Below are 23,495 nucleotides of genomic sequence, written 5' to 3' on the forward strand. Positions count from 1 at the left end.
AGTTTTCAACTATAATCTCTTCCAATATTTTCTTAGGTCCTTTCTCTCTCTCGTCTCCTTCTGGGACCCCTATAATGCGAATGTTGGTGCATTTAACATTGTCCCAGAGGTATCTTAGGCTGTCTTCAGTTCTTTTCATTCTTTTTTCTTTATTCTTTTCTGCATCAGTTGATGATCACCATTCTGTCTTCCAGCTCACTTATTCGCCCTTCTGCCTCAATTAATCTGCTATTGGTTCCTTCTAGTGTATTTTTCATTTCAGTTATTGTGTTGCATATCTCTGTTTGTTTGCTCTTTACTTCTTCTAGGTCTTTGGTAAACTTTTTGATCTTTGCATCCAGTCTTTTTTCAAAGTCCTGGATCATCTTCACTATCATTATTCTGAATTCTTTTTCTGGAAGGGTGCCTATCTCCTCTTCATTTAGTTGTTTTTCTGGGGCTTAATCCTGTCCCTTCATCTGGTACAAAGTCCTCTGCTTTTTCATTTTCTCTATATTTCTGTGGCTGTGGTTTTCAGTTCCACAAGACAAAATACTGCTGATACTGCTTGATACTGCTGTCTGCCCTCTTGTGGAGGAAGCTATCTAGGAGCCTCCTGTGTGCTTCCTGATGGGAGGGACTGATGGTGGGTAGGGCTGGGTGGGTGGAGCTCAGTAAAGCTTTAATCCGATTTGGTGGGCAGAGCTCAGTAAAACTTTAATCTGTTTGTCTGCTAATGGGTGGGGCTGTGTTCACACCTTGTTGGTTGTTTGGCCTGAGGCCACCTAGCACTGGAGCCCACAGGCTCTTTGGTGGGGCTAATGGCAGACTCTGGGAGGGCTCACACCAATAAGCACTTCCCCAAACCCCTGCTGCCAGTGCCCCTGCCTCCTCGGTGAGCCACAGCTGCCCCCCCCCCCCCCCCTTGCAGGCAACCCTCCAGCACCAGCAGGTAGGTCTGGTTCAGTCTCCTTATCAGGTCACTGCTCCTTCCCCCTGGGTCCTGGTGAGCACATTTTTTTGTGTGCCCTCCAAGAGTGGAGTCTCTGTTTCTACCAGTCCTGTGGAGGTCCTGCAATCAAATCCCACTGGCTTTCAGGGTCTGATTCTCTGGGGATTCCTCCTCCTGTTGCTGGACTCCCAGGTTGGGAAGCCTGATGTGGGGCTCAGAACCCTCACTTTAGTGGGTGGACTTCTGCAGTATAACTGTTCTCCAGCTTGTGAGTCACCCACCCAGCATTTATGGGATTTGATCTTAACGCAATTGCGCCCCTCCTACCGTCTCATTGCGGCTTCTCCTTTGTCTCTGGATGTGGGGCATCTTTTTTGGTGAGTTCCAGTGTCTTTCTGTCAATGATTGTTCAGCAGTTAGTTGTAATTCCGGTGCTCGTTCCATGTTTTTCTCAAAAGCTCTCATATGGTCCAGAAAGCGTTCTTGCAATCCCAACTAGATCCTTCCTGCAGAACTTTCTATGCCTTCCTTGTGCTGCTCTCTCCATCTCACAGAACCATGAATTTCTACAAAGTGGCAATGTGATTTCTTGCTCTGTTCTTTTTATAAAACATTGCACCACACCGCAGAAATGATGATAACCAGTGGAATTTATTAGAATGGAATTTCAACTTTTCTACCTTTAAACCCAGTGATCGTGCTATTCTGGAGGTGGCAAAGAAGGGTGATTATTTCCTCTCTCACGCAAAAAGCAAGGTTGTGAAGGGACTTATTCTCTGAATGAAAGAGGAGAGGGGAAAAGTAGGAACCTTCTCATGTTTTATTCAGATGTGAACAAAGAAAATTGAGAAGTGTGTTTCCTTAAAATTGACACCATTTGTATCCCAAACATTTTGGTAAGTGATAGCAGACAATTGTGCAAGCTTCTTGAGAGAGAGAAATTTTTCCAGGAGCATAGTCCCGGTGGGACGTATTACCTAAAAGTAATACACTAATCGCTTTCAACCTTGCATATTTTCACATACTGTATGCATACATACATGTATTAATAACTCTTCCCAAGACGTCACTTCAGCGCTCTGAGAGCTCAGTGTTGCTATGCAAGTGCCACAGATGGAATCCATGCCGACTGCAGTTTAGCAACGAGGATTTTACAGACACACAAGGGCAAAGATGGCCTGTGGTCTAAGACTTCGCGCCTGGGTCTCCCTCTGAGCTCTGGTGTAGCATCATGTGTCAAATATTCATGGCATCCATCTGCCCACTCCACTGTGAAGATAAATGACACTGCCAGCATTTCCAGGAAGCTTAGATCCTCACAGTCTCTCCACTAACATCCAATACTGCATCCCATCTTGTAGCTTTTGCATAGGAATTCCTTAAACTGTGTTTTCTAGATGCAAGTCCCAGATATATAAATATTTTCTGCTGTATTGTGCATGTGATTTGTATTAATAGTCATAACAAAATTTACTTTACAGTGATATATTTTGAAGGAATTTCTTACATTTTGCTGTATACATGTGTGTGTGTGTGTATATATATTTATATATATATATATATATATCTTCCTCCCAGTTACTTTGGGTCACTTAGTTGTTTGCCCAAAGTCATAGTTATGATAGAATTAGGACTAGAACTCAGTTCTTCTAACCACAAATCTGCCACTTATTTCATTCAAGTGGTTCTTACTCTTTAAAAAAATAATGAATAACAAAATAAAACTGGAAACCCATCAAGTGAATATTAAATGTAACTCCAATGTACAAACCAAATCGATTCAGACCAGCTATGGTCAAACGGAAACCAGAACCTGGCCTTCTGTGGTTCCAAGGTACCTCTGCAGAACCCAGTACCCCACATCCTACTGCCATTTTTTCCATTTTCAGATCATACAGATGTACAGATCCAAAGTATACCAGGTGTTTCAGACAGAAATGGAATGGTGGTGCTGGTTCAGAGGGTAATAGAGATGGAGTAAACCTTGTTCCAGAATCGTGCAGGATTCATCCTGGTGGCCTGCAGTTTCCCACACAATACTTGCATTTATTGATACAGTGACACTTTACCTTATGCTCAGGCCACAGCGCCTGCTAGTGGAAAGAAACATATTTGAGGCAGCACACTGGCAAATAGTTTCGTGCAGCTACAAGCGCGCTCTACTGAGAGCCTGAAGGCCTGGATTCAGGTCTCGCCTCTGCTGTTAGCTTGCTATAGGATCTGAATCAAGGCACTGCCTCTGTCTGAGCCTTTGCTTTTTCATCTGTAAACGAGGTTGGACTGGATGGTTTCTAAGTTTTCACAGCTCTTACATTTTAGGACTTTTAAAATCCTCTGACAATGCATTATGGGCATTGCAGCACTGAGTAGAAAATCCAAAACCCAAGTAAGATTCATTGGCTTCCCTGGGATGTAGTGTCAGGCAAGAGTATCACCCATCCCTGGGTCCAGCACCATTGCAAGCAGGTGATGTGGTCCAGCTCAAAGATCGCTAGACTTGGGGTCAGATGAACTGAGCTTGAATTCCCACCTTTCAAATCATGTACAAGGTTACTCATAGGCTACCTCATTTGTTAAAAGAGGATAGTTGTCTTATCTGGTTTTAGTTACTATAAGATTCAAATGAGAACATGGAAATGATAAAGTTTTATGTGAAATTGCAGGCTTACTATCAATCTTCATATATCAGAAATCTAAAAGAAGTGGTGTTAGTTATAAGTTTTATTTTGCTCTTTTTGGTAGTGTCGGGTGAAAATGTACATTTACTATTATAAGGCAATACATAAATATAAGGAGTGCTTGTTAATATTATAAGGAGACGATTATGGCTACAATTAGACGTTGAAATACAATAGCTTCAGGAGCACCCAGTGTTGGATTTGCTCTTAAGTAACCAAAATACATTTGAAGCTTTCTCACCAATAAAACTAAAAGTAACACAGCAAACAAAGTTTTTTTAGCTTTGAGTGGAGCCTGAGGGAAACGCAGATACCATCAAGCACATTTTAATCATGTCAAAAATAATCATTGTAGTAGCAGTTTTAACTGTACTAGTAAACATTGATCTTTTTTCCTGTTAACAGATCAATCATGAAATGAATTTTAAATATAGAAGAATAGATTGAACATTAAGAGTCGGGGTATGAAAATGCCTGTGTGTAAAAATTAACTTGAAATGAAATCTTGCTTTAGCCAAAAGAGATACTTGTATTCCTGTTAGGAGTGTTGTTGGTTTATGCAAGCTTACATCTGCAAGACTGGATGTTTTTAAGAATTTTGGCATTCTAACGTCAAAAGCCAGGTTAGAGGATGGGTGAAGTGGGCTTTAGGCCAGACGGATTGGGCCCCAGTTCCATCCTCAATAGGTTTGTGGCCTTGGGCAAGTTACCTAATCTCTTTAGGCTGCCATTTCTTATACTATAATGAACATAATGAGGGGACCTACGTCATCAGGTTGTTGGAAGGATTGCTTGAGATAATATGTTTAAGTACTTAAAACTGTGCTTGGCAAATACGTGCTGAATAAATCACAACGATTATCATCATTCTGGGTCCACAAATGTTTTCAAGTTTGGGATGGAATTTCTAACACTAAATTCTGTTAGTACCACATTGGTAAATATAAGTCTCACATAACTGCCTCACAGACGCAGCTGCCTCTTACCCCCACACGGAGTACCAACTTTAGAGGCGGATTCAGAGCGTTCATCTCTAGTCCTGGTCGTACTGCGCTCTTCCTTTTGAAGTTGTCCTCCACCTCCTATAGCTGGAGGGAGAAAGAAGCAGGGCCTGTGCTAGGCACTTTGTAGCTGTTCCTGTCGTTGAACTTGGTGATCAGGTAGGCAAGGCAGTCATCATCATGGCCTTTTTTAAAAAATTTGTTTTTAAATTGAAGTATAGTTGACGTACAATGTTGTGTTCATTTCTGCTGTACAGCAAAGTGATTCCATTGTGTGTATATATATATATATATATATATATATATATATATATTTATACTCTTTTCCATTATGGTTTATCATAGGATACTGAATACAATTCTCTGTGCTATACAGTAGGACCTTGTTGTTTATCCATTCCTTTTCACAGAGGATGAGAAACGGTTATCACCGTGCACAGGACTTAGCCCATGATAGACGCTCAGTAAGTGTGTGTGTTGAGGGGTTGAAAGAATAGCTGGATAGATGACTCAACTGCTTGTTTGAAAACATGGGACTTCAGCCTCCGAGAATTTAGGAAACTTGTCCGGGCTCCCATAGCTAGTGAGTAACACAGGCAAGACTTGCAGTGCTGTCTGACTGCCTTTATACCATGGAATATATAATTTTGTTCAGAGGGCACCGTGTATTGTATCCCAAACTGCAGAGCATGATTGTTTTCTGTTTTGCTTTTGTTGTTGTTGTCTGGTTTTTGGTTCTGTTTGTGCTGCTCCTCCTGAGACTGGAAGTTGTTGTCAGACAGTGATTGTCCTGACCACTGTGCCTGTGTGTGTGTGTTAGTTTAGCGGAGGTTAGGACCGGGATACGTGGTGCCCAACTGGCTCCCTCTGCGATTTCCTGGGAAGTAGCTCCTTAGGGCCGAGGCTTTTGGTCCCAAACGTCACTCCTTTCTGAGGATACTCTAGGACAGACTCTGCTTTGTGGACCACATACACACGTGGTTCCCTTTAGAGCAATGGTTCCCAGCCCCACAGCACATTAGCATCGTGATTTCAGAGCCCCACACCCGGACCAAATAAATCAGAATCCCTGCAAGTGCAGCATGACTATCGGTATTATTTTAAAAGCTTTCCTGGTGGGAAGCCAGAGTTTGAGGTTCAACACTTCAAGCTCTTCTCTGAAGGACCCTTACCTGTGCTGATTTCCCCACCTGTAGCCAATCCTGACACTTCACTGAGCTCTCCTGAGGCTTGGGGGGCTGGAGAAGTGATGCTCTACTGGCTCTTCTTTCCCTAGGAGTAGGAATAGATCCCACTTCTCACCAGTGCTGAAAACATCGCAGTATGATTGAAGAATAAAGTGTATTCCTAGAAAACCACGTGCTGATTGAGAAGATGGGCTTTAGAAGTCTTTCCTGGTTCCCATCCCAGCCTCACCTCATTCTACCTTTGAGACCTTGGCCAAGTGACTTAACCCCAGGTTTCTTATCTGTAGAATAAGAATAGATAAAGGTTGATGGGACTAAATGAGAGAATACATGGAGAGGGCTTAAGGCGGTGTCCGGCCCAGAGGGAAAAACACAGTAATTTTCTTTTATGTTTTTGTTACACAACGCAGTATATTTAAATCGTGAAACATACTTGCTTTTGAAGCCCTATATGGGACCCCCACCCCAATTTACCTCCTTACCTGAAGGTCCAGCCTAAGCAAATATGTATCTATAAATGAATCACCTCATGGCTAGACTTTGTAATGACTTCCTTTTACCAGGTCCCTGGGTTCTCCCTCCATCCCATCAGGTTTGTTGCCCAGGACTTTGTCCACCCGTTCTCGAACCATTCTCTCTGAAAATTTTTGGGAGTCTGTTTGTTTTGTTTTCTTGTCACTTAGCTTGATTTCTTATTTTGTACTAAAATCCTTCTTATGTTGTCTCTTTCCGAACCCTTTCTATGTCTACCGCTGGTTCTAGTGCTGTTGTAGTCATTGCTCCTTTTCCTGTTGTCTGTGCACGTGTGTGCATGAGAGAGAGAGAGAATAGGGAAGAGAGAGAGGAGAACAGCTATCTGCCCCCTGCTGCTTCCTCCCATCCATGTGCCCATTGAATCTGCAAGCCATCTCTGCAAGGACCATCTAAGCAATAACAGTCAAGTAGTATAATACAATTATATACACACAAGCAGTGACAAAATTAGATGTGTCCTTCAGTCCAGCTTTTAATATATGATAAGGACCCCAGGATTCACAGAGCTAAATAGCACTAACGAGAGGAGACTGAATATTGGTACATTATTTAAAGGCAGAGTCCAAGAAAATAGTAAAAACTTGATTTGATGTATGATGGGTACTGTGTGCTATCACACCTTAAATGGCTATCTATATTGTCTAAGGCCATATTAGCAGTGTCATATGATAAATTTACTTATGGCACAAAAGAAGCCTGTTCTATAGGAGAGCCTGTAATCAATATCCGTGAACTGCTTTCTCTGGCTTAATGCTGGCAAAGTATTTTATGGTAAAACTTAGCAGATTCTCTTCATGTGTGTTATCAATGGGTGGAAAGCTACTGAAAACTCTTCAAACTAAGACATAAAGAGACAGCATTAAGGAAATTACTCTTGTTGCTGAAAAGCAGGATATGTTATGATGCCACAGAAATTTCTTTTCTGCAGCCAACGCATGGTTAACAGTCTGCCCCCTAACTGTTTTACGTGCCGATGAAGTCTGTTTGGGCGATACTTGTCAGCTGTTACCCTGACAAGCAGTACAGAAATAGGCACCCCTTGGCACAGTGGCTTAACTTGGCTGAACATTGCAATCACCTGGAGAGCTCTTAAAAAGTCCAATCCTAAGACATCCACCTCAGACCAATGAAATCAGCATCTCTGGAGCTGGGACCCAGAGATCAGTATTTTTTTTTAATTCCCCACATGATTCCTACATACAGGCAAGGTTGAGAAGCATTGTCCTAGGACTTAAGCAGTTTAAAAAGCAGTTGTCTGTTATTACATGCATTAATAGGGTTCCATAAAGTAAAAGCTGTGATAATTAGAAAATGCCATCATCCTAGAACCTTGAGCGAATGTCGTATAGACCTGTCACATAAAGAGTACAAACTTGTCCTGTGATCTTTTTGTACTTTCAGTGGAAGATAATTTCTGAATCAGCTTAATGGAGGCTGTGCTTTAGGAAGATAACTCCAGTGGATATATATAGGGTAAATTAGAGCAAGCTTTGTTTCTAGGAATAATTGCTATCATTTCACTACTCTGATATAACCTGATTGATCCAACTTTTGGAACAGGACTTTGTTCAGAATGTATTTTAAAAGGTGCTTAGTGAAAAAGCTGATATATCATACAATTGGCATATGAAGTTTCAATTCATTATAATATTTAAAGATAGAATATTAATTTTGCTTATGCCTGAAATTTCTGTCAAGAGGCAAGGAGGACCTGAAGACACACATGACCTGGCTTCATGTCTGCATAAATGTACTCGTTTGCTTTATTTATTTGTTTATTTACTTATTTATTTATTTTATTGGCTGCATTGGGTCTTCATTGTTACCTGCGGGCTTTCTCTAATTGTGGCGAGCGGGGGCTACTCTTCATTGCGGTGCGCGGGCTTCTCATTGTGGTGGCTTCTCTTGTTGTGGAGCGTGGGCTCTAGGCCCATGGGCTTCAGTAGTTGTGGCACGTGGGCTTGTCAGTTGTGGCTCGCGGGCTCTAGAGTGCAGGCTCAGTAGTTGTGGTACACGGGCTTAGTTGTTCCACGGCATGTGGGATCTTCCTGGCCCAGGGCTCAAACCCATGTCCCCTGCATTGGCAGGTGGATTCTTAACCACTGTGCCACCAGGGAAGTCCTGTACTCATTTGCTTTTGATGTTGAACAATGCACAAGTTTGGGAGTATCTCACCCCCATCACCATGGCACTGACTCTCAAAATGACTGGACACTTTTGGTCTCACCTCAGAAGCAAGCCGTATCTGCAGAAGAGGCTCTATGGCCTGTTGTATTCATGGTGTACTGGTCACAAGAACATCATTTTTAAATGAAATTTTATTTTCACATTAGAAAGGAAATAAATTCACATCCCGAAAAGAGAAAGTTGGGACCATTAAATATGAAAACCCATGTCCCACTACTCCACCTCTGCTGCTTCACTTGTAGATTTGCCTGTAATGTCATCCTTCACCCATACCATTCCTAAAAATGTGTTGTTCAAAGAGTGTGTAAACTTCCAGACTTGACTAAAGTAGTAAGACTACCGTAAAGCCTTTCCATTTGTAAGAGGGAGTAAATCAGAGCTAGTGGAACAATCAGGAAGTCATGGCAGTGACCCATGAAAGACAATAAGCCCAATGTGGGCAGCAGACGTGATGGAAAAGAAGCATTTCAGAGACTTTGCAGAGGTTGTGATAGTTACGGGGGTGGAGGAGGAGGAGGGGGAGGGATGAGAAGAATCCCTGACTCTCTCTGCAGTCGATACAAATCAATATATATATAACAAACGATAATATATGGACAAATTTTTTTTGGCTTAGGCATCTGGTTCACTGACAGAGTTCTCCCGGGCATCTAACCCTCTGTCACTGGATTTTTTAAGTTACTGTGCTAAGCTTTGCCAACAAACTCGTCATACGAGCCCTGGGTCTGAACTTGACCCTGAGCTTCCCACTGGCCCCTAATCAGCTATGTTTCCTTCATGCTCTGATGCCTCCGAGTCTTACCATTCCCTTGGTTTTTGTCGTTTAAAAGCGCTGAGATACTTGTCTCCAGGATGGGCAGCAAGATTGTGGGATGCTTTTAATGATGTGTGGCGTGAACCCGTCTACAGGCAAGGATGCATTATGCTCGAGTGACTTTCTTTCCATTGTAAATGCCTCCCTAAAAGGCATAGTTTGTAAACTTTTGTTAATGTGAAAAGGGAACATTCGGGCACCTTTTCTGGCCTGCTGATGTAGAGAGCTATTTTTAATTTTTGTTCTTCGCTCTTTTTCTGTGCTTGTGATTTTAAAGGTGCCAGACTGACTGCTCTCGAGCCTGGTGTCCCTGATTTCTCCCAAGAATAGGAAAAATACGGGAGGCAGCAGAGCTGGTCATGTCTGGGTCCAGCATATTGGCCTGACCCACTCTGGAAGAATATTCTCCAAAACATAAAGGAAAAGATTGTTCCTTGTGACCTTATGAACACAGTTCATCTGCTTTCATAGCTGAGAGGACAAAACCTTGTTGTCCCACCACCAAGCCACTGCAGAGTTTTTGGATCCAGGAAACCCAGCCACTCATCCCCTCTATGGAAAAACTAGAGTGTTTTTCTCTCTTCTATCCCCATCTGTCAAAATTCCATCATTTAAGGTTGGACTTAAATGCCTCTTTCTCCACAAAACCTTTCCTGAGCCTTCTTGGTGTGATGTTCCTTCCACATCTCCATAGCACTTTCTCGAATGACACCACATTTTGTCATGTGATTGTAGGATGTATATAGTCTCATAATTAATGTGAAAGGCACTGACGTCGTATAATTCATTTCTGGGTATCATACAGATTCTAGTACTGGGCAAAGAGTAAATACCTGGGGAATGCCTGTTGAATACAATAATAATTCCAGAGCTTAGCTTTTCATCCTGACCTTTAGGGCTCTGCTCCGACCTTTCCCTTTAATCAGTGATGGAAATTTTCTCCTAGATCCTCATGGGTAGCTCTCAAACTCTCCATAAACCATGTAGGCTCAGGCTCTTGGATTCCAGATATTATACTTTGGGCAGACACAGTCTGGAATCATAACTGCTACCTCTACCTGCCTCGTCGACCGCTATGACCAATAGTCAATAACATTTGGCCAGAACAGATTTTTTCCAAAGTGTGGTCCACAGATCGCTAGTAGTCCCCAGGAGTATCAAGGAGTCCAGTTTGGTGTCTAGAAAAGAATGAGTAATAAATAATTATTTCGTTGACTTGCATTTAATGAACTTGAAATGTAAAATTACAATATTCACAGGAATCCAATATGGTCTTAATGAATCATCATATTCTTAAAGATTGCATATGTACCACAAAACTTGTGTTGATTGGTGTTGTTTAACCGTTGTTCAGTAACAGTGCCATTCAGCTCATAGTATTTTTATGTCATTAGTATGTTTTTTTTCCTGCTGCTGCTAAACTTGCATTTTTTATTATTACTATTATATTACACTATTTCTTCAGTTCGCCAAAATAGATCAGTGATTTGAATATGATTCTTTGAAAGTGGAAAAAATAGTGATAAAGATAATGCCATAAATACCACTTCAGATTAATATTACAAATATAAGTGTTAGCAAACACAACTGCAGTATAAATATTGGAAATGAGTCTGTATACACTGGGATGAAAGTGATTATGTTGTGCAAGCCGTTGAAAAAGAAAAATTTGAATGCTGTAATGAGGATGTATTTTTTAAGTTATGTTTTATGGATTGGGGATCCATTCGCCTGCAATTCCCACTGTGTTGTCTGTAATGAAATGTTGTCAGACTTTTAGCATCCTTTTCAGGTATAGTATAGTGAACCTCTTAGGAAACCAATTGCTTTTCTTTTTCTGAATAATCACAAAAATAGTGTCGTAAAAATTCTAGTTTTGTTACTAAAGGCAATGAGAGTCTAAAATTTTAAAGCACCTTTCTAAGGCTATACATCTTATCATAAAAACATATACAAGTTCACTCTTGGATAGAAGCTTGTAACTCAAGCCACAAAGTTTATTACAAATATTTTATCAAGTTTATCAATGTCAAGAATATGATATCAAGACTTCATAAAAATATCAACTATGATGGAAGTGGCTCTGTTTCCAAGAGTTTGATTCTTTTTTCAGCACTTGATATTTCTTATTCTTTAGGAGAATAAACTATTCTTTAGTTTGGGCTATATTTTAAAGATGCATTCAAATTCTGCAACGAAATATAAAGAACTACTTTCCAGGGCCAATGCAACCAGAGAGGATTAGAAACATATTTGCCTCTTCTCTCCCAAGTTGAAACGCTTAACCCCCCTCCATTTTAGGTGCGAAATAGTTGTCAATCCAAAGTGATGGAGCGCTGAAAGCAGTCTTTAGTGAGAAGTCTCTCCACCATGTCAGTCAGCTCTGTGTTCAATCCTGATGCACAGAACCAGGCAGTGGCAAGACAGCAGAGTGGTTTAGGACCATCAACACTGAAGCTAGACTGCTTGGGTTAGTAGGTAGTTAGCCACTTTTGTAACCCAGTTTCCTCATCTGTAAAATAGGGATACTAATAGTACTTGCCACATAGGTTGTTGTGAATATGAAATGAGTTAATACATATAAAGCACCAAGAAAATGCCTGACCCATAGGAAACACTAGGTCTGCTAAAGCTTATCTGTAAAAGCCCGCTGATTTTACTGACATTCCCAGTGGCTTCTAATTACCTGTTAAGGCCTTTTACCTTCATAGAAATAAAGAATAAGAAGAGAAACTGAATTTGGCTCTGACCTCGGCTCAAGGTTCCCACAATGAAGCCAGCTATGGATACAGCTTTAGGCCAGCACAAGGCCTCTCAATGATATAAATGTTATTTTGTAAATTACATGTTACCGTTATGATTCAAAATTTAGTGAGGTTTTTTTTTTTTTTAACCTAAACGCAATGTCCATATATGGTTAGAAGCCCCATGAGTCAATTTAATAATGCTGAAAATTTGCAGGACACTGGGCTGGACAATGACCACCAAGGCCATGAGGGCCTCAAAACCCTACAGTCTATGGAAGTGCTGTATGATTAAGGGATATTCAAACTATAAACACACTTGGAGGCAATGCTGAGTTGTAATGTCTTAAAGGGTGTCAGGTGTAAGAGATGAGACATTTCTTGAGACAGAACTGGGACTACTGGATAACAGAATGAGGAAGCATTCCAGCTCAGTATGAGAACACTTTCTAGCAGTCAGCCACTGTCTGGAAATTAAATGGACTACTTCTTTATCTGCCTGTCACCGAGGGCTGGATGTAGAGGTTTTACAACCCAGGCTTTTGTGAAGGAGTTGAGGTTTGAGTGTGGACCCAGTTGCCTCACAGTCTAACTGGATACGTAGTGTCTCCAAGGAGAAAGACTTTCCAGACTATGCTTTGTACTCCTGCCATCCTTAGTCATGTTCCTCTTACGTTTGTGTGTGAGATTAGAGGCAGAGCACTGGCCTCGACATCAGGAGACCTGAGTCCTACTCTCCGTGGGACGGTGGCTGGGCGGGTGAACTCCTTAACTGACTCGTGAAATCCCCATCAGGCTGGCCTCGTGGGGGCTAGTGGGGGCTGTAGGGGTCACCTTGCTCATGATGGTGGTGGCGGTGGTGGTGATCCTGTCGCTGCTGTCGACGTACAGATGTGCTGTCCCCCCTCCCTGCCCTCCACGCCCACCGCCAACGGTGTCATCTTTAGGAGGACTGAAGGTGTGTTCTGAACAGTCAACCCCTTTCTTCTTTCAGGCCGCTGTGCTCGCTGTGGGGAGAACGTCGTTGGGGAAGGTACAGGATGCACTGCCATGGATCAGGTCTTCCACGTGGATTGTTTCACCTGCATCATCTGTAACAACAAGCTCCGAGGGCAGCCCTTCTACGCGGTGGAGAAGAAGGCCTACTGCGAGCCCTGCTACATCGTAAGTTCAGATTTGGTCCTCGGGTACTTTACGAAGATGACTTATTTGGCAAAATGCCAGTCACTCCAGCTCAAACGTAGCTATCAGATCTTTGCTTCTCATCAGACTTCAGAATGTGTGTGTGTGTGTAAATTGGCATATCTTAATTTTTATCTATATGTCCCCTGTTCATATGAGGTCAAAGGGTGCATTAGATGGGGCTACCATTCAATTAGTGGTCTGCCAGGAAGAGTATTACCCTGTGGCTTACAAGCATATATGTACAAGCTAACATGTTCCCCCTTTGAAGCATCAGAAGGTTTCCCAAGTAGCAGAGTCACACCTTTTATTATTAGGTCTCACTCTGTATTTGATGTCGTATTTGTAGAGAAACATTTCAGGGCCTTCGGACTTGTGAGCGCTGTTTCAAATTCCTGGGTCCCTTGAATCACCTTTTTTCTGCCTAGAATTTCTCTTACCTGTCATACCCAGCAGGTTTTCAGTGATGCAGTTAGAGAAAGTATTATGGAATACCTTAAAGGGAAATAAATAGTCATGCTGAATGAGCTAATGATTGTTTCCTTTTTTTAAATGCACAACTATATTTTAATAACATAACTGGGTGACTAAAAAGTACTCATGGTCACTTTATCTTAGCTCTTTGCCAGGCTACTTAAATCTACATGTTAAGCTATCTTCTGATAGAGCAGTTTGGTAAATGAACATAACTTTTTTAATCTAAAGTAAATTTCCCTGCTATCCTTCTACACGATTTTCTCTCTCTGTTGAACACTTGTTAGTGGAAAATGTAGTGCTTTTTTGCAAACCCGCACAAGAGGCATGATTTGGCCCTCGGTACCAACATTTCAACATGAGAGAAATCTTGGGTATTAGAAGTTAGGCATAGCTTTGCCGAGCTCCAAGGCTCAGATTTATTGCAGAAGTTTTTGACCTCATTGGGATTTTCCCATAACCTGACTGCTCTAACTCATTGCAGCCCTGGAATCTGTAGCACAGATCTGAAATTTCTTCGAGATTAAGATCTTACAGGGTTAAATATTGTTTTGTATCTCTTAAGTTCAATTTTATTTCATTTTCCTCCCCAACCACATATAACATCATTATAGTGCCACACAATGTTGGAGCTGGAAAAAAAACTTGAGGTCATTTATCTAACAGCTCTCTTTAGAAGTGAGAATACAGAGAGACAGAGAGGAAGAAAATGACTTCTGTCATTTTATTAGTGTCAGAGCCAGGATTAAGTTCGGTTGTTCACACTAGTCTCATGTTTGTTGCAGACACCACAAGGCTTTAGTTCATCCAGAACATAAACACAAGCATCGTGATATCCCGTTGATTTGGAAGGAACAGTTACATATCAGGAAAAGTCTAGTGAACAAAAGTTTACTTCTTTAGGAAATAAGAATGTTTCAAATATCACTCTTAGAAATCTTTGTTGAAAGAGAAAATTACAAAATGCCCTGCCTTTGTCAACAGACTGTCATTCACAATGACCTAGGACCACAGTGAAATTATTTATTGCAGGGAGCTCTGTGGCAGTGATGTCAGCAGAGCCTCTAGAAACACCTATGGCTGTTTGTCCATACATTAAGTGACCACAGAATACTGTGTTTTTTGTAGTTCTTGTGTCTATTTTTCACCCTTTTTTTGACCCCACCGTTGACTCTTGCTACTTGAATGACACTCCTGTGGCTGCTTCCTTCAGTTTTCCTGTATCTCTTACAAGCTAGGAATCACAGGAACAATATTGGGAAACAATATAACACAGTATGAAGAACATGGGTTTGTATTTGGTCCCATCACTTAATACTTTGTCTCGTTGTTGAAAGTTACTTTATCTTTCAAAGTGTCAGTTTGCTCATATATATAATGGTGATGATTGCAGGATTTTCCCCAGACTTACAAATATGAAATGAGGCCGTCCTTGTAAAGCATACTTGGCTGGCTCAGGGAAGGGCAGTGGAATGAATGTTATTCTGAGATTCATTTCGATAAGATTTCTGGCCTATTTAGCATTTCTGAAAGGGAGTATCTTACATGTGCAGTGAGATGCATCGGGTTTGGGAAATCTCAGACATACCCCTCTCCCATTTTTAAATGTTTTGCTTGCTCTCCTGAGTGTGTGGCAAAACTGAAGAAAGTCTAAGCTGGTTAATCATGAGCTTCTACAGTGGTGGACTGAGGTTTCCATCTCCATTCCAGGCGTAGCAGCTCAGCTTTTCTCTAGGATGTGTTTCATTCAGCCCTGGTTGCCTGTTACTATATACTCTGCTCATGACACGGGACACTATCTGGGTGATATTTAATCACATCCTTGGAAGAAGTGGGTGAATTCAAGTAATGGAAATTCTTACCATCCTTTTTGACTTCACTCCCTCCCAAGAAACTTTAATCAAGATTTTTCTTTAATGAGATCTATCCTTGGTGACTCTAAAAGTAATTTAATTCTTATCAGAATTCAGTTAAGCTCTACTCAAAGACCCTTGTTCGATATTGATTTCAGAGTTCAGCACAGCCCTCAAGCCCTCAGATGGATGTTTCAGCATTTTAATTTCTTCTGAACTTTCATAAGTCCAATAAGCTGCCACACTAAAAGTGCTCTTTGGGGGGAGCTTGAGGAAGCTGGGAGAATAAAATGACATAAGTTTGTTTTGAAGATAGAGTTTGTTTAAGGAGGACCCTAAGACTGTGTGTATCTCTCTTGGAACCAAAGCCCTTAGAACAGGAAGCAACTGGCAATGTCGTTAATTCAAATTGCCTCTTGTTCCGTTAGTGGAAACGAGATGCCTGAAAGACGTCCTGTACAAAACAGAGAAAACCTAAGCCCTTGGCTTCAGTCTGTGTCTTTTTGTTGTTGGTGGTGGTGGTGGTGATGGTGGTGGAATCAGAATATTGAAGATAGTGGTTTAGTTAATTATTTTTGTGTAAGGACCACCCTGTTTGATGCTCTGAGTGCAGGAAAGAGACAAGCCTATTATAAATTTAATTTATTCTTGCCTCCCTTGGTTATTGATCAACTTAAGATCGTATTTAAATTAAACATTTACATAATTTAGAGAGACATTTTACCAGTTATGGCTTTGTCTTTGATTTAATGATTATTCATATTTTCCTATGATTTCTTGAATCCTTAATCCTTACATGTACACAGCTGTAATCAAACAAATTTGGATTCAGTAAGGCATTGTAATTCTCTTTAATCATTTTATACGTGCTTTCTTTTGTATTTTCTATTGATTGAATTAATATAAATCGCTTTCCACTGTTAATAGTTTCCGTTTTAGCTTTTTATCTGTTTAGTTTTAGATTATGTTTACATACCACATTTTAAAACCATTGGCCACTAGAAAGATATTGGATATTTTCCAGTCTTTTAGTATTGTAAATAACATGCCTATAAATAACTGAGTAAAAATGTTTATGTTATTTTATTTTGAATTATGTTCCTAACATAAATTCTTTGATTTATGTTACCAAGTTTACTTTATGGACGTTTGGAGAACTTTTACTAGATTTACTAAAAAGATTTTCCCAATTTTCAGAACCATGAGCAATAATGAGACCAAATGGTAGACTATGACCTATCCACTACTGAAGAGGTTTGTTTACATTTATTTTGAACCAATTTTTAATAGGTGCATTATGTAATAGTTTTTCATTTGAATTTTTATAATTAGCAAAATCAATGAGATGCTTTTCTACGTTGATGATGGATCTCTTGAAAGCTTAGTTTTGATTATTCTTATGGATTTGTATCAATGAACAGGTTATCAATGAAGAGCACTAAGCTTCCTTGGGAAGAAAAGCGATATAAATAGAATACATTGGTTTTAGTCCTTGCTCTCCTGGTGTGATGTTAGATAAGTGATTTAATTTCTGAGTACCAGTATCCTCATTTATGAAAGGGAGATATTAACGTCTTCCCTGTTTTCAAAGGGAAGCAATGAACAAGTGTCATATTTTGTACATCAGGAAGAAATGGCTTACACATGTAACGGCCCGATCTGATTAATAACATTTCTTAGCTTAATCTGATAGAATTTAGAAATCCTCTAAGTTTGGGGTAATTTCATCGCTGCAGTTGCTATGGAAATACTGAAATAAATAGATGTCATAGAAAGAACATGAGGACACACATGAGAAGAAGAGGTTCACGATTTTCTTAAGAGGACTTTTGTGCTGGCCTAGGCAGCAACAGTGCCTCCCACTTATGTGTCCTTCTGCCCTTAATGAGACAGGTTTACTCATGAGTACAGATTTACAAAAGAATTGCTGTGTTCTCAGCATTGCCAAAGAGTCTGGGCCTAGAGACACAGTGCATCAGAGATTCTCAGCAAGTCTGTTTATGAAATGGCAGCCAAGGATCTTCCCCTAAACCAGGGCTCTTACTCAGAGTGGATGGAATCCAACTCCCGACTCTCCAGCAGTGGAAGTTGGTACAGACATTTTTATTACAGTTACAATCCAAGTGATTAAAAGACCTCAGGAAAGAGGAGGCCAGCTCCACAGGAGACTAAACACTGGAAGGTTCCTGAATTTGACGCATTAGTGGCCGACACACTCAGAGCCTTTTGCTCCCTCTGTCACTAAATGGCTACAGTCAAAACATTCTAACTTTTCAAGCTACATTAAGAGGTAGGTTTGGTGCCTTTGCAGGAAAGTTGTCCTTTTATATGCGCGACTCCTCCTAATTAAATGTTTTAAAAGCAGTTACGGCCAGTGCTTTGGGTATTAGGAAAGGACTTGAGAGTTTGGACTAAACTTGAAAAAGTCATATGAACGTCCCTCTTCCTCTTTTCTTAATTGCCCACCTCTGCCCTCTCATCTCCAAGGAATGTTTCTCTCCCTCTCTCTCTCACGCACGCACACGCACATACATGCACACACACGTTTTCTTCTTAATGTTACATCATCATCCCACAAGCACTCTCTCAGGGAGGAGAAAAATGGTTCAAGAGAGAGAAGAACGCGTCAAGCTTGCTCTTGAGCGATTGAACCCTGCTAACCACCATGAATAGTTCTCTCTTCCATTCGTGCAGCCCCTGACATTTCACAGTGCTCCTGAGCTCTACTACTGCACCTTACCATACCTGTCAGCACCTTGTGAAACACACAAGGGGGGGAGTATTAGTTCCATTTACAGTGATTTTGATATTTTCAAAGTAAAAGACAAACAAAGACTAGGAAACAGATTTAACTTGCATTTTATTGCTGTATCTATACTGCCGCCCTGAAACTAGTGTTCAGCTTTCTAAAAATGTGCAGATGCTGACCATCCCCTGGGATTATAGCCTTTGATTCCCAGGATTTTCATTGATGACCACATGAATCATGCCTTCCAGTATTACAGGCTGAACTGAAAGGCTGCACTTCTACTGACTTAAAACCATAGCCCCGTCTTTTCTTGAGCATTTGCTTTTCACTGTCTTTGAAATGCCTCAGGTTTTAAGGCAAAAGCCTCTTTTTATGGTTAAAAATAATATAGGAATAACTAATGTTTGTGTGGTGCTTTAACTTTTACAAAGCACTGTTCATCTCATGTCACTGTCTTATGATCTTAGAAAATAGGTACAATTATTATTGCCTTCATTTTCATTAGTAAGAAATTGAGTTTTAGAAAAAAACAGCTTGCTGTGTTCCACAGAGCATGAGTGTCAGATCCAGGACTTGACCCTGGCTTTCGATTTCATAAGTCCAGCCCTTTCCACATATCCAGCAAATCATTGGAAATCTCATTTGTTATTACTGAATTTCCTCTTTCCGTGTTAATTTTGTCTCTGTTACCATACTGAGCTCAGAATATTTTTTCTTATGGTAGTAACTCTTTTTTAAAAAAAAAAAAAGAAAACTCAGTTTTTAACTATTACGTGCTTATTCGAGAAAAATTGGAAAATATTTTTAAAAGGTATGTAGCTCTCCTGTCTAAATATTATAACAGTTTACATTTTACCACATATTCCTTTTCTATTTTCGTGTTCCTGTGTATGGATATATGTTTATAAATGTAACCACACCTCTGTATAAATGTTTACACACACACACACAAACACAATGAGATCATACTATTCATACGAATTAACTTGCTTTTATTACTTAATTGTATATCAGACTTTTCCTTCCACAGAAATAGTTTCTTTTAAATATTCCATGGACACTCAAAAAGAACATGTGTTATGTACACGTCCTTTCCGAAAAAGTGACTCAAAGAACTATTGCAGCAAATTAATTAATCAAAAAGTGTGTGGGAAATCCAGAGCAAATAAAATGGTGATAAGCCGTGAACCAATGAAACTAATAGTTAAAAATAAAGAGATAGGAAAAGATGTAATGGCAAACTCAGACCAAAAGAAAATAATATTAATTACCTACTAACTATAATATTAATAGCAGACAGGAATTCCCTGGTGGTCCAGTGGTTACGACTCCACGCTTCCACTGCAGGGGGCCCAGGTTCAATCCCTAGTTGAGGAGCTAAGATCCCTCAAGCCACGAGGCTCAGCCAAATAGAAAAAAAAAGAGAGAAAAAAAATAGCAGACAAAATACAATTTAGCACAAAACTATCGAATAAGCCAAAGAATATTATTTACTGATAAATGTCACAGTTCCCAAAGAACAGCTGTCTTTCTTCGTTAAATAGCATTACACTGAAATATATGATATAAAAATATTGATGAAATATGAAATGAAAATGGTAAAACCATAGTCTTTATAAAACTTTAACACATCTCTTGCAGTCTCTGACAAACCAATTATAAACATTGAATAGTATGATTAATATGATGAACATAATCTCTTTGGTCCGTACAACCAAAGAGATTATATCTTCTTTCCAAATCTTCATGGAAGATTTAGAAAAGCAGCTTATTGTAGTCTGAAAGGAAGATGTAGACAGTTCCTGCTTTGGCCGGCAGAGCTGTCCATAGTGTTATAGTAAGACAAGAAATCTGTTAAAGGGTAAACAGACATACTCTTGGGTTAAAAAAGTCTTAGAAAATAGTGACAACGCTAACACTGAATGGCAAGGAGAAGGGGCGGTAGCCAAAGTTGAGTTCCAAGTACAGTTAGAATCGCTAACTGCAACAAGAAAGAGTGCAAATACATGAACCTAAAAAACTAGACAAGGACAACAAAATCAACCCAAAGGGAGAAGGGATTAGCTAAAAGAAAGGCAGTTATCGATACCTTGAAAAATGCTCGGAGTTTTAGGTCCAGGAGATGATTTTTTGAAAAGCAATGAAATAAACACATCCAGTGAAGATAATCAAGGGAGAAAGAAAAATTACAGAAAATTAGGAGTGAAGAAAGAAGCTTTTCGCATAGGTATAGAAGACATAAAAATTACTGCAGTTAAAATTTTATATAAAAGAGGCTATTTTCTGTGCAAATCTATAGACAGAGGAAGAAAACTTAAATAACCTCATAAACATGGATGAAATGCAGAGCTACCACCTGAGAAAGGACCAAGAAATTTCACTAACAGGATTTTTGGTATCTTTGAAGAACAACTGATTCCTGTGCTATTTCAACTTTCAGAGCTTAGCAAGAGAAGATAAGCTTCCCAAATCACCTTGTAAAGCTAGCCTGATCCTGATTAATAATACCTCACCTAGATTGCCCCCCAAAGAACACTGTATGGTAATTAAGCTTTCACAAATGTAGAAATCCTAAATGAAATATTAGCAAATTGAATGCCACATAGTGAAACAACCCAGGTTATTCCATGATTCCAATGTTAGAACAGTATCAATAATCTTTTAACATAATTCATTGTATTGATATATCAAATTTAAAAAAACTAGATAATCATCTCTATAGATGCCAAAAGGACATTTAATGAAATTTATCACACATTCTTGTTTAAAAACAAAAACATCTGCAATAACTCAAAATGAGCTCTAAGTAAAATAGCAGGAAAAAAAAGATGTATTAAGTTAAATAGGATTAAATAAACTAATGGTGAGCCTTCTTCCTAGATTTTCCTAGATATGCATAGAATCCCTGCTATTATATTAACATTATTTTTAACATTCTAGACTTTGTTTTACATATATATTTCAATTACATATTTCTAACACAAAGATAAAAAACATAATAAGATGAAATTCCATGTATCCATTATTCAATTTAAGAAATAAAATGTTAGAAATTCAGTTGGAATCCCTTAGGTTCTTGTCCCTAATCACATTCTCAAGACTCCTGTACAGAGGTAGCTACTAGCTAAATTTGGTTTTTCATCAAATCCATGCATTTCTTTGTAGTTTTACTACACATCTCTAAAATATATATATATATATAATATATATAGTGTTGTTTGCATATAGTGTTTCTTGATTTTAAATGAATGGCATTGTATCATGCCTATTTTTCTGAAACTTTCTCACTCAACATCATAAGACTAGGATGTATAAATATTTACAGATGATATGATTATTGCTTAAGAAAATCTGAGAAAACCTAAAGTATTAGAATAACAAAAGTTTAATAACCTACCAACATCAAAATTAGGAATTTAAGTTTAGAAAATATAACAGGAAAAAAATTCCTTATACAGAAGTAACAAAAAGTATAAAACACCTAGGTAAACCTTTAAAAGCGTAAATGATCTAAGTGAAGAATGCTATAAAATTTTACAGGGATAATTAACTCATGAGCAAAGTGATCTGGGAATTGACTACGCTTTGGAAAGCACCTCTCACTTTAGCAGACATTTATATCAGCACCCTGTAATTATACAACAGCACAGCTTTCAGTGGGAGAAGAATAGTTCCTGCACTGTCCTTTGCTAATGGTTTTTATGTAGCCCTTTTCCCCAAATAGCCCCAGCCCTTTGCTGATTTCGATTTCTCCCCACCACATCCCTGCAGGCTTCAAGGCAGTCCTTGGTGAGGGTAGTAAGACTCACACCTGAAAGTGGACCGCTGGGGACAACAGAGACCTAGCCAAACAGAACCTTTTCCTCCAGTTCCTATCCCAAACTGTATTCATTTGTGCTGTCATCGAACTCAAATGCTTTTTAAGGGCCCAGAGGAACCTTAGAAATGCAATAACGTCATTTTTACAGCCAAGAAAACCTAAAGCCCAGGAAAGCTGGCTGATTTGCCTGAGGTTATATGGTTTATTAATCTCAGAGGCAGGAACAGAAACCATGAGCCTTGATGATGCCTTCAAAGCACTGCTTTCTTTGGGACTGACATGAAGAGATTGAACCATATGTGGCTACAGGCCCCGCAGAAACATCCCTAGAAAATGTTGGTTGCGTAAATGTTGGTTGGAGAGTTTAGAAATAGGACAGCATTTGCTTCAGCCCCAACCAACATGGAGCGTCTCAGATTTCCAGGTTAAATGCCTCTGAAACTTTATGCTAGAACCTTCCCACTGCCCTAGTTTGTTTATTTTTAAATCAAGCATGAACTCACCACTCGGTGTTTGCCAGAGTTTGGATGAATGTCAGCATCAGGCCACTGTAATAATGGTTTAAGATTATTTAATCCTATTACTTATACACTTCATTAGGCTGAGTGAATTGTTGGCAGTGGTTCAGTAAGTTTCCTACTTTGGAGATAAAAGGATGGAAAGAAAATAGGGAAAGAGTCTGTTCCTCGTTTTCTTTCATATTTATCTTATATCTCTTAAAGGATGAAGGAATGATAATTAGCCAGCTACAGCATGGGCTCTGTGCTAGTAGCATCTTCTGAACTGCTCCATACCCTCAGAAGAGGAAAAGGAAATACATTTTCAATTAGAAGGAAAAGGATTTGGGCAGAGGGGAGAGAGGGAGAGGGAGAGGGAGAGAGTTAATGCTTTGAAATTGATTTTAGAAATAAACCTGGGAATAAGTTCAAGAGTCCTAGGTAAGGTATCCAGTCTTTCACTTGGGGGACCTGATGTGAGGCAGCAAATGATTTTAGAGAAAGAATATGGAATTTAAAGTCAGACCTCATTCACACCCAGCTTGGCCAGCTATTGTGCTGCATTCGCCTCATTTCTTTTAGCTTAAATTTCCTCACAAACAGAATGAAAGGGGTATTTCTTACCTCAGTGGCTAAGTGAGGGTTCAGAGAGGTTGACAGGGCTGAATAAAACTCACAGTCTGAGGGCTTTGAGCAGTTAAAAAACAAAAAATAAAAACTGTACAGACCAAGCCTCAGGGACACACCTACAAAACCTGCAAAGGAGAAGTATGCCTAACTTGAATCACCAAAGGACAGTTACGCGCCAGCATTTCAGTTTCCGGAGTGTCACCTGCACACTGCC

At 39.7% G+C, this 23,495-nt stretch overlaps 1 protein-coding gene across 7 annotated transcripts in view; it reads left to right on the forward strand.

The window, feature by feature from the left end:
* The window catches only part of LPP (LIM domain containing preferred translocation partner in lipoma), a 687,064-nt gene that overhangs the window by 543,452 nt on the left and 120,117 nt on the right, over positions 1 to 23,495 (forward strand). For all 7 annotated transcript variants that reach the window (XM_057738614.1, XM_057738612.1, XM_057738613.1 and 4 more), the window contains one exon: positions 13,071 to 13,240. In XM_057738614.1, the coding sequence (XP_057594597.1) occupies positions 13,071 to 13,240 (170 nt within the window). The remainder of the gene's footprint in view (positions 1 to 13,070; positions 13,241 to 23,495) is intronic.

This window comes from Hippopotamus amphibius, chromosome 6 (assembly GCF_030028045.1).
Source record: "Hippopotamus amphibius kiboko isolate mHipAmp2 chromosome 6, mHipAmp2.hap2, whole genome shotgun sequence".
NCBI lineage: Eukaryota > Metazoa > Chordata > Mammalia > Artiodactyla > Hippopotamidae > Hippopotamus > Hippopotamus amphibius.